Source organism: Alosa pseudoharengus, unplaced genomic scaffold (genome assembly GCF_046254945.1).
Source record: "Alosa pseudoharengus isolate Yale_2024_CS ecotype anadromous, Long Island Sound unplaced genomic scaffold, YU_APseudo_1.1 YU_APseudo_1.1_scf_5, whole genome shotgun sequence".
Taxonomy (NCBI): domain Eukaryota; kingdom Metazoa; phylum Chordata; class Actinopteri; order Clupeiformes; family Clupeidae; genus Alosa; species Alosa pseudoharengus.
This window is the reverse complement of record NW_027468837.1, coordinates 6,930,473-6,942,972: the sequence shown is the minus strand read 5'-3', so window position 1 is coordinate 6,942,972 and position 12,500 is coordinate 6,930,473. Positions and strand designations below refer to the sequence as shown.

At 43.8% G+C, this 12,500-nt stretch overlaps 1 protein-coding gene across 2 annotated transcripts in view; it reads left to right on the top strand.

Moving 5' to 3' along the window:
• Nucleotides 1-4,728: 4,728 nt before the first annotated feature.
• sema3fa (sema domain, immunoglobulin domain (Ig), short basic domain, secreted, (semaphorin) 3Fa) overlaps nucleotides 4,729-12,500 on the top strand; it is a 47,844-nt gene continuing 40,072 nt past the window's right edge. The window contains exons 1-2 of one of the 2 annotated variants that reach the window (XM_076267463.1): nucleotides 4,729-5,045; nucleotides 6,935-7,049. In XM_076267463.1, coding sequence (XP_076123578.1) covers nucleotides 6,938-7,049 — 112 coding nt within the window. In that variant the 5' untranslated portion in view covers nucleotides 4,729-5,045; nucleotides 6,935-6,937. Of the gene's footprint in view, nucleotides 5,046-6,895; nucleotides 7,050-12,500 lie in introns of both variants that reach the window. The other variant, XM_076267462.1, reaches the window with a different exon arrangement.

Genomic DNA, 12,500 nt, shown 5'->3' with positions numbered 1-12,500 from the left:
GTGAAAGGCAAATCTGTTTGCTCGTCGCTAGCTTGTTAGTTTTGGACAAATGCCTCTTTAAAGGTATTTCAATACAAGGATACATGCAGGATTCTCCCAAATCACTTACCTGTTGAGGTTGACATATCAGACAGTGACATACAATACTTGACACAAGAAAGGGGTATATCACCACTAAATCTGCTCAAATGTCTACTTTGCAATATAAAAGAACAATTCTCAGATACCATTGTGTGATTTGATAGCAGCATTTCCACCCTGACTTTCCTTCATATTTTTTGCTTCAGAAAAGGCGTTTGCCTGAGTGAGCCAGCACTCAGCACTCAGCTCTCAGCTCTCTGCACGCAGCTCTCTTCTGCAAGCTGTAGTTGCAGCTGCTGTTGTTCAGCGGGACTTTCCAATGAGAGCAGAAGTTTTGAAGAGGGAGAAGAAGAAGACGCAGAAGAGGAGAAAAAGAATCCGATTGAAGTTCCCTGGCTCGGTGGTGGAGGTACGACTCTGCCAACTGCCGTGTTATCGTTTTCCCATTTAAATGCTAATGAGTGTGCATCCATAGTAGTCAAAGCGCGGCGGAGACTGTGAATTTTTAATGTCTTATCTCACCTGAAGCTAGCAGCTTCTGCTCTGTGACTGAGAGATGAGCACATGTTAACTCATTACATGCACCCAGGGTGATCTGACCTACACTAGGTGTGTGTGTGTGTGTGTGTGTGTGTGTGCATGCGTGGGTGTGTGTGTGTGAGAGAGAGAGAGTGAGAGAGAGTGTTCATTTGAAGCCTTCATTGCCTTTCTCCTTCTAAGATATTTTAAAAATACATTTAATGATAATATGGGAAATATGATAAACGTGTGCGAGCATGTCAAGGGGCTTTATGTACGTGCGTGTCTGTGCATGGTTATAAGTACTCGATAGCCAACAGACCGTTAAAAGTTATTTTAATGTTTATAGTTATTCTCCTTTTAAAACGCTTCTCAAGCGAAACCACAGGAAATCCTCCACTCCAGCCTTGAAAAATGGACACATGCTAGCCGCGAGTGCGTGGAACTGGGTGAATACGTACTGGTGTCAGCACCCCATCAATAATGGATACTGTTGGACATTCTACCATGTCTGTGGTGAGAAGAAGTGGCGGTTAGGCCTGTCATGCACACGTCTGCGCCCAGTGAAGGAGAGCCCAGGCACTGGTCAGGCATTGCCGGATGGCACATGGTTGGTTCATCAAGTTTAATCAGTCGAGAGTAACCCTCTGCCCCCTGGGTCAGTGTAGAATTCATGTCAGCCTCTGACACTTCAAATAAGTGTGTGTGTGTGTGTGTGTGTGTGTGTGTGTGTGTGTGTGTGTGTGTGTGTGTGTGTGTGTGTGTGTGTGTGTGTGTGTGTGTGTGAGAGAGGGCGGGGGGGACAGGAGAGGATTTGACCCTTGGATAAAAAAGTGGGGAGAAAGGAGAGAAAGAATGAATGAAAGAAAGAAAGGAGATAGAAATGGGTGAAAAAGAGACATAATACATAGAAGTGGACAGACCACATATTAGGTGTGTGGTAGATTGAGCTGGGAATGGTAAACTGGGAGGGATATCATCTAGGAATTTGCGATTGCATCATGGTTGCATGTCACCTAAACCTCCCCTTCATCACACACGTCACATTTCTCTCTCGGCTGTGGTTGCAAGCAGCTGTTACTCCTCGGGGTGAAGAGGCTCTGTGTCTCCATGTGGCTGATTATATGTGTGTGTGTGTGTGTGTGTGTGTTTGTGTGCTGTCATGTGTGTATGTGCAGAGGTTATTTCTGTGCATGCCTCACATTACGCAATTGTGTGATCACATTCATGTAAAGTAGTGGTTGTATTAAAAAAAACAGTTGATGTTGCTAGGAACGGCCTTACGATCCCAGTTTCTGTGCTTTGTCTTGATCGCAGGGTGTGGACGCATGGCATGGAATCCACCTTCACCACTGTAGGAGCATTGGTAAACACAAGAACATCCAGTAGAGTCTAACTTTTAATCTCCTCTGTTTGATATAGATAGACAGGGATGATTTTAAATACCCTCATTTGTCTGGAAGCTTATTGACACTCTTAGCAAATGTCCATACATGGTGGTAGTGAAGAGGCAATGAACACAGCTCAGTAAGGTGGAATGGACAGGGTGGAATCTTCACTTTGCTCTTGTCTGCTCTCCTCTTCTTGCACATGCTTCCCTTCACCCTGCCTGCAGAAACACAAATCTTCTCATCGCCAGTCCACCCAACTCAGCAACTCCACACTCTCTGCCCTACTTCAGTAAATACAGTGTAATTTTCTTCACTTAGACAAGCATCAGTCTGTCGGTTCCTCATAACTCATTTGACAGACTGTGTGACAGGGAGTCTCTCTGGTCCCTGTCCCCGCCTTCTTAGCCGTGGCTCTCGGCCCTCGCTTCTCGGGAGCGGCCCTCCGGGCTCCTGCCCCTGCAAGCGGCCAGTGGGGATAATGAGCAGCCTTGACGTGCCACGGGCAATAATCACCTCGTCTGACATTTGGTGATCAAGGGCGTTTGCTGTCTCTTTGTCACCAGCTAGCTCATTTGTCCACCTGTTGTCCCCGTCACCAGAATGATCTGGGCCACATTCCCTCCCGGGTTGCCTGCTGGGTCAGGGGACTAAGTGTGTGTACTGTATGTGTGTGTGGTGTATGTGTGTGTGTATGTGTGTGTATGTGTGTGTGTGTGTGTGTGTGTATGTGTGTGTGTGTGTGTGTGTGTGTGTGTGTGTGCGCGTGTGTGTGTGTCACACCTCCTGAAAATAGTCACATAAATAGTTCACAAGGAGTATGATTGTTTATCACTACTGGATGCTGTACCATTTACTTGGTGTGAGATTGGAATGAATGTCTGTGGACAAATCGGACATCGGAAAAGGTCACATCCATTTCTTTCTCTCAGAGTTGACTGCACGCATGTGTGTATTTGTGTGTGCTTGTTTGTGAGTGAGTGAGCAATAGTGTGTGTGTGTGTGTGTGTGTGTGTGTGTGTGTGTGTGTGTGTGTGTGTGTGTGTGTGTGTACAGATCTGACCCTCAGGCGTTGAAGGACATCTCCCTTATCTTAATCTTGGATTGTCTTTATCAGTCTCATCTACCACTGAGAAAAAAAGACAAGGAAAGGAGGCAGATTGAAAAAAAGAAGACTCTCCCCTACATTCTATCTTCAAAGAAGTTGTTCAGACAATCACAACAGCTGTCAAACAAAAACAAATATTCCGCTGAGCTCAAAATTACAGCCTGTGTCTTTTTAGATCGTCTCCACTTAATGTGCTGATTTCACAACAAGCTTGTAGTCTCATAGAGAAGTAATGGAGGAGAAGAAATAAGCAAAATGTAGCCCCGGCATGCGGTAGACTGCAGTTCCGCGGACATGATGACAATTTTCTGATCTGGAGACAGCAAAGGACAACACTGGCTTATCTCAAAACAAATTGAAGCTTTGATGTCTGCAGGCTGGCATAGCTGTTTTTTTTCACTTCTTTTTTTTTTCATGGCTCCAGATTTGGGCCTGCCGAAGCAGTTGGCTTGTCCAACTGCACATGCAGTCTGCAGAGTGTGGAGGAATGCAGTACTGGACCACAACAGGCATTTCCTGGGCAGCCTTATTGCCTGCGATTGTTTCAAAGAGGAAGACTTGAGGGGAAAGAGCAAATACATTCAAAGGCTGAGGCACATTTAATCTGTAGTCAAGGGAATCTCTTCATAAGGTGTCCCCAAGCCCTTGCATAAATACACATGCACACACACACACACACACACACACACACACATTGAGAGCCCTGTCAGGTTCATTCAACTGATGAATAGTTCTCTGCAGTGTCTGTTTGGTCAGGCATCAGGTGTGTTTGCCCAAACCTGGTCAAGCATCCTATTGCCCTGTCATCACACACACACACACACACACACACATACACACACACACACACACACACACCACACCACACACACACACAAAGACGCTTTGACTTAGAGTTCTGGTTCACTGATGCACTGAAGCAGCGGGTGGGCTTTGGAACCACATAATACATTAAAATCAACTTCAAATCTCTGCAAATCAATGCAGCGCTCGGGATTTCAGTAGGTTTTCACTCCAAAGCCTCAAAATAAATCTCCCATAATCCTCCATGCCATGTATTAACCCACTACCCTGGCCACGGAAATAAAATAGCAAATAAGATTGTATGTGTGTGTGTGTGCACGCGTGCATAAATATGTGTGTGCGTGTTTGCCTCTCTGATCATTTTTTTTTCTGAGAACTAAAATGTGGTTTAGTCATTGCATGACTGACTTCAGGATGTTATTCAAATTTCGATCTGGTGTGGAAGTTGACCAGATAAATGCAGATGAATGCAAGATTCATAGTTTACTTTGAGTGTATGCATTTGGCAATATTGATATTTTCTAAGGACAAGCCCTGCCTTACAGGGAAAATAAATAATTGCCACAGCTTGACAACAGACTGTTATGTAGGCTACATGAGTTAATATTGTTTTGTCAGGTTCTGCAACCTATTATTATCATCGGTGAAGTGAACTTGGAAATGGAAATACAAATTAGTCAAATTTTCCCTTCAGACCAAACCTAGTGGATTTGAAAACGGGCGGGGCTCGGAAGGTAAATCCCCGCCCAGCTAGGCGTGGTCTACGTCAGGGAGACGTTCTGGATCCACCTGCCCGCACATCTCAGTACGCAGTTAGAGAGGCGTGACACGCTGCCTTCACACTCAAACCCACTCACGGCACAAGAGCGAAACAACCGACTCGGAGCTCTCCCCTGCAAAACATTTGTACTCGGAATAACACTGAGGTTGAACTCTGTTGGACTGAAGCGAAATAATCGATAATCGTAAAAAAAAAAAAAAAGATTAGCGAGAGTAAATGTTCTCTCGGCTTTACAGAAGACTTTCTTTCTCTGCGCACTGCTGCTGATTTGGATCACAAGGGAGCGTATTCTTCGGATTCTACTTTCTGCAGGATATATGACTGGAATCAGTGTGGGGTAATTTGACTGACAGGCGCAAACAAGGTAAAAACAATTAATTACTGCACTATTCAACTGCAACATCTCGCTGCTAGAATTTTAGAATTGATTTATATAGCTCTTTAATGATTTACATTGTTTTGACTGTAGCTTAGTGCAAAATGTCGAAATACTCTGTCAATTTTTTATTTTCGTGTTTTTGTAAACTGAAGTATATGTTTAATAATTATAAATTAAGTAGACTGGTGCTCCACACCATCGCAGTATTAAAAACAGAATATGAGAGGTTGATTGAAGTCTCCTATCTTTATTGGACTCCACTGGGATAGCTTGACTACTTGGCACTTGAACAGGTCACTACAAAATATTTTGTTTGTAAGTTTAGTTAGTAAATTGGTTATAGTTAGTTTGTTTTATTGCGCTGCATGATAGCTGTGCTTCATTTCTTGTGTTGGTTTAGCTAAGCCATTTTGCTGTTATTTTGCCAGTTTTAAACATCTCGTTTCATGACTGTGAAGTCAAAAATGATGGTTGAATAACTTCTGTAATCCACCGCCAAGATCCATAGGCCATGACTGATATGCTTCTCGTTTCAACAAAAGTAGGGCATGTTTTCCTAATCAATCATAAATAACTGTTCAATGTCTGGCGCCTTCTTGAAGGGGCAAATGCGTGTGATCTAAGGTCACTCACTTTAGAAACCATCTCTAAATAGCCATATGAACCAAGTGAAGGTTTGGTCACATTTTCTGCTAAATGTAAATCACCTTTCCCGTGAAATATGGGCAACTGTTTAGTTTGAATCTTTGTGATGAGGTAATTCCGTGAGAAAAGTTAATTTCCTTCACTATTTGGCTCGTCAGGGCAGGTGGCAGTGGACAGTTGCGCATATAAGTCCCATGTGAATCACTTGGCTGTCACAACGTGGAGTGATCATTTTGATTGTTCCAACAACCAAATGCCAGTTTAAGTAGACCGTTAGCGCAATACAAAACCAACATTGTAGCAATACAAAGCCAACATAAAACCAACATAAACTATCTTTTGTAATATGACAGAATGCTTATCTAGTGCATGCCAGTATCGTGCGTAAACACGCTGCTAGATTAATAAAGGGTATTCTTATAACTTCAGTTTGTCATTGGTACATAATTCATCATGTAGGAATGGCACACACAATTGGACAATCCTACTCGTGACAGATCGTGTTCTTTGTTTATTTATTTAAATATTATTGTACAGCCAATATTTTTCACTTACTGGTGTGTCAAATTGATATACCCCTCTCATATTTTAACAGCTGTATGCGTCCGCCAGAATTGTTGCACATACATGCAATTTGGAAATAATTGCTTGTAAACTTAGTTGTAATGTGGCCGACTCTGTCTTGCAATTGCGTTGCGCGTGGTGTTCTGTTGAGAGAGAGGGAGAGCCCGGCAGCTGCTACCGCTTGTTGCGGAGCTCGATCCGCGGTCTGACGCCCAACTGAGATTCCGCTCTCTGCGCGCAACACCCACGGGCGCGGTATACCGAGAAGCTGGGAGGTGGTATAATGAGTGGATAAACCTTTGGTCTAAAATATGTGTAATTAATGTGAAAAGGAATGAAATCACAACGACTTGCGTGAGTTCATTTAAAACCATAGACCACCAACAAACAACACAAAATACTTCTCCTTTGTCATTAGGTGGTCTGCGTAATGAGTTGAGATACATATAAGAATATCATTTTTTGATGGATATTGTGTTCCCACCACCCATTTTTATGACCACTACCTACCTAGATATTTTAATCCCGATTTATCTCTGACAAACCTTGGCTGATGGTGGCTCTCTCTGAATGTCAAGTGCTATTTCTACATGTTGCTGACTTGTTCTGTCTCATTGTATTTATAGGATTGTCTGCTAAACTCCTGTGCGTTTGGTCCTTGATAGACCATGTCACCCTTTGGATGGTTGGTCCTGGAGACCTTGGCGGTCTTCTTGCTAGTGACCCACCCCTCACACAGCAACCCCCTCTCAGCTCCCAGAGTTTTTCTGTCCTTCAAAGGTAAGGACGACTTCCTTTTTCTCACACTGTAGGTTTTGGGTTATGCCTGATAATCATGTGGTGGATGGGTTGGTCTGCTAACATAAGCGGCAACCCAAAGCTGGCCTCTGGCTTTTTGTCCACAGGTGGTTTTAGTTACTGTGAGCACTGTGGTGGAAACCGAGGGGATGTAGGTGGTAGATTGTGCTGATACTCACTTCTTGCTGTCCGGAAGCGATACTACGGTGTGTGTGTGTGTGTGTGTGTGTGTGTGTGTGCCTTGCCGCGGGCCGCTCTTCAGCATGACTGGACCAAACATTTCCCTGAACAAACTGCTGAATCATGACAGTGTTGAGTCCCGGGAGAGAATTGTTTTCAGGAACTAATTTATTTGGAAAGGAGCGATGGCTCAGTGTGCGTCAGTCGATTAGGGAATCAAAAAAACACCTTCAGTTCAAACACAGTGCTTTCAGCTTTCCTCAGCAAGTGAGTATTTCACACTAGGCCAGCTAATCTACTGATTTTATATGGAGAGTGATTGACAGTAATGTGTTGGTGAGGCTAGTTTGAAAGTATTTCACTCGAGGAGTAAACTTGGCTAAAATGAAGGTTCATAAATTAGGTCTGTAGCAGATGATTTGAGAAAGCACATGTTTGCCTTCTATTCCAGATTTGAATCGTTGCGTAGCCTAGATGCAACCAGTGTGTGCATGCTCAGATAGGCATGCAGGCTGTGTAAGTATCCATGCTTCCCTTTATGGAGTGGTATTTTTCCTTTTGATTTACAGCCAGTGTAACTTGATATTTAATACTCCCCGTAGACAAAAAACACCCTTCCACCCTTTTTATTGACTTTTTTGTAGTGTGTGTACTTTTTCAGTCACTGCATTGAGAATTAATAGAAATATGTGAAGAAATAATGTGGACATGTCCAGTGTGTGTCCATGGGGATTAAAAAGGGTTGATGTTCAGGGCCTTTGGTCTGGTTTGGGCTGATTCAGTAATCTAAGTCCAGAGAGGTGTGTGAGGTAGAGGAGGTTTAAGGTGCTGAGAGGTGCTTCTGTGCTCGCTCCTGCTAACCTGTCTGTTTTTGCTTTCTCATCAGGAGAGATTTCACAGTCTGTTGCCTCCCCTAACCGCTCCCAGCAATCGTTTTCTTTTTAAATTGCTTTTTATTGAGTTCCTCACTTTCGCTTTTTTTCCTTTTAATTGGTTTCTAAGAGCTACACTTTTTCTCCTCTTCAGATGATAACCTTGCAGTCTCTCATGACCTGAATTATTCAAGTCTGTGCACATTCCCCTGTAATCCCATGACAAGGGTCTGTGAATGTGTTGATAAATTGGGTCTTCTGTGGCTACCATGAATGGAGATGATTATTATTTTCACTCGCACCATCAAATCCAAGACATTTGAATGATAAGCTAGAACTTGTTGAGTTTAGGAACTCAATGATTCTTCATGACTCAACTTACTGGCTGTCATCAGTCTGTCACTGTGTCAGGTGGCTATTGCTGTTGTTCTCTAGCTTATCAACTGTCACACTGACCAATCATACTGGTCTGACACTCAAGTTACAAGCTTCGTACAGTATGTGTAGTGGTGTGGCCAGGGACAATACAACAGCATCATTGTCCAAACTTGAATCTGTCCATGCCTAATGACAAAAGACACGCCCTTTATAGAAAAAATAGTCTGTGAAATAGTGTTATCAATTAACCTATTTAAACCATAATATATGACCCTGATTGCCATGTGAGATTCCTAGCAAATTTCCCCAAAGGAATGAGGGGGTGGATATTTGTGGATGACCACTATGATGGTTAACCAAAGAGTAGACTTTGCCCAGGCTTATCTACATTTGTGTTGTGGAGTAATGGCTCTGAATGGTGAATTAGGAAGTCAGTGGAAAGGGCTTTGTTCTTCACCTAGATACACTCTCTCTCTCTCTTTCTCTCCTCTCTCTCTATCTCTCTCACTCTCTCATATGCAGACACATACACACACACACACACATACACATATAATACACATATTATGCATAGATTAAATCAATAATAGCAGACAATTGTATATCATCAATATTTCAACTATCTAGCCTTATTCTTTGAAAAACATAGATCTGTAGGGTGTATCTCAAGTAAATGTACTAAAGGCACCCTTCTGCAAGTCTATCGAACGTGTTTAAATGCGAACACTAAGATATGTACATTGCACATTAGCACACATAGACCCAGTAAGAACATATATTGAGAAGGATGCCAGAGCACATGCACAAAGCACAGAACTGCAAGGGAGGAAGAAGGATGGGATGGCTGCCAAGGAGATTCTGCTATCTCCTCCAGGGAAGAAGACTTGGCTGCCACTGGTCTCTATATGAGGAGCTGGAAGACAAAAAAAGAGGGAGTACCCGTTCCAGATACACACCCATTAATTTTCCAAGAGGTCCAGCGGACCCTCAGATGTATGAGGTGCCGTGCCCAGTGCAGGGAGATCTTCTTGGGCCTCTAGAACCCCTGTGACTGATGAGAATGGGCCCTAACGAGGAGCCAGAGGAATGTGGAGTCCTCGGTCACTTAGCTCACCTCCTACTCTCTAGTCTATTTTTTGCCTCCTCTCTAGAGAGATCTTGTTAATGTGACATTTTTGGAGTATCTCAGATCTCTCGTGATCATTTCTTTTCTTTTGCCCCATCTTTTTTTTTCTTTTTTTTTCTTATTTTTAAAAAAGGAAAAAAATCCTTTCCGTGGCAGCAGTGCAAAGCTGAGGGGATTTACATGCATAACGATGGCTCTGAGGAGTGGATTTGAGCAAGTTTGTGTTCGCTTGCGTGTATTTATGCGAGAGCAACAAACCTCCACGGAACTCCTGTTTTGACGTGACAACAGATTTACGGACATGTTTCCCCATATTTACATCCCTGAGTGGTGGTTAAGAAAACACCCAGGGCAGATTCACAAGCACACACAAGGAGGGAAAAGCTGCTGTGAGCGTGCATGCTGGTTTCAATGCTGCCCCTGGGAGAAAAGACACACACACACACACACACACACACACACACACACACACACAAACACACACACACACACATATACATATACTACCATACACATACACATACACCAAGCACACGCACACATACAGACACACACACACACACACACACACACACACACACACACACACACACACACATATTTGCACACACACTCACATACACTAACATGCACCTATGTGACACACAATTCACATGTATAAAAGACCCACACACACAAACAGCAAGACGCGTACACAAGGAGCCACATAAAAGGTTCATAAGACACATAAAAGCTGATAAAACAGATGCAAATAAATATATTGTTTTCATTTTGATCTCTTCACACATCAACACAATGTTTGGACAAATTGCCTTTTATCCACCTGGCAGTGTGCACTCTTGTCGGATGTGTTCCAGGCCCCTGCGTTGGGACACTGCAGTGCCAAACCCTAGCAGTTTGCTTGAGAGTTCAAACGCATACAATTTCAGTTCCAACACTGAGAGACTCATTCAAAACCTGCCGCAGATGTGAAAAGCACACAATCCTTTGAGGTCACATTAAGTCCTAGGTGTCCTTTCAATGAGGTTCAGCTGCTTACTGTAGGTTTGGATATTTGAGATTTTTTTTTTTTTTTTTACAGGTTTATATACACTATGGTTCTTTCATGAGCCGTTGTTGGTTTTCATGGGGTATGCAGATCTTACCTGTGCGGGGTCTCTCAGGAAGTGTGTGAAGGTGTTGGTCTATGGAGCTACAGTATGTAATAAGAGAGAATGGGAGCGGGAGATGGAAGGGTATGGCTGGAAGGATATAAATGTACACACACACACGCGCACACACACACACTCACACTCACACACACGCGCACACACACACACACACACTCACACTCACACACACACACACACACACACACACACACACACTCACACACACACACACACACACACACACACACACACACACACACAACACACAACACACACACACACACACATCCAGTGGGCCTCCGTTTGTGTCTGTTCATAAAACCTAGAGCATGTGTTTACCCCCACCACAAACACACGCCTATCAGCTGTGATAAGAGGCAGTAATAAACCACTGGCGGAACAAAGGAGATTTCAGATTTCATATGAAGACGAAGGCGGTGGCAGCAGCCACCCTGCTCTCCCAGAGCCAGATTACTGGGGCAAGGATGGAGGGGAGGAGGAGAGACATCTCTTGCAGCAAGAAAGACTTTGTGTTTGACCCGTGCTTGGCATCGCAGTGACATCTCCCCCCCCCCCTTCTCTTGCGATTGACATCTGGCAAATAGTGCCGGCCGTATGTCAACATGGTGTAATCAGATGGGATGAAGTCAGACAGCTCCTATTTCATTGAGCACAGTTATTTGCAACGGCAATTGCATCACTCCACTCTTGGAAGCGGATCTGACAGGCATTTGGAATTGACATAAATGGCTGTTTTCTCAGTAGGTGGTTCAACTATTTGTAGAAATTATGATTTTTTTTGTGGCTGCTGCAAAACCATATGACCCCCCCCCCCCCGCCCTTGTCACAAAGACGACATGTGTGGAAGCATACACACAGAGAAAGTGTGTGTGTGTGTGTGTGAGAGAGAGAGGTCTTCGTTCTTCACACCCTCAAGAAGTTCAAATCATATCACTGTAGGTGTGAAGGTTATGAAGATAAAATAGCTTCTCACATCTGCAAAGAGCTGATATTCTTGTCACCACAGTGGCTCAGACCTGTGACTGGGAGATAAGCTCTGCATGTATAGATTTATAGACACCTGTCACAAAAATGCCTTTAATTTGGGTCAGGACTCGGAGGAGACCTTTTTTTCGGGACAAGGTGAAAGTTGCGTTCCAAAAATAAATAAATAAATAAATCAATAACCAAGACCGAAAGTAAATTATCTTTGAGCTGTCAGTTATCGTATGTCTGCAGTGTTGGTCCTTAGACTGTGCAGACGCAACCATCTGCCCAACAGGTGCTGTTGGGTGTCAATCTGAACTTCATAACGGGCAATTATCACAGCTAATCATTGCTAACTAACTTGGGCCTTTTAACATCTCACAATAGCCTTGCCCCATGTTGGCTATTACAGCTGTGTCCATCACTGGGCAGTTTCTCCAGGGCGCTGACATTTATCTCCAAATGAGCCCCAATCAGGGGTTATTTTGGGGTGCCAAGGCTCTGTGGCACTTGACCTTTTCCAACAGAAGGACTTCAGTTGTGGGATAACGTGGGAAGGGGTGGGGTGGTGTGGGGAACTCTTGTGTGGGAATAGGGTCATCTTGTGTGGTGGGTGCACAGCGTGTGAAGCTAATGGACAGTCACATTTGAGAATGTTTAAATTTGGTGCGGCGCTGACCCCGTGAAGGCCGAGGCGGACACTCCTTGAGGCGAGTGAGAACGAGCGGCAAGGTGAAAT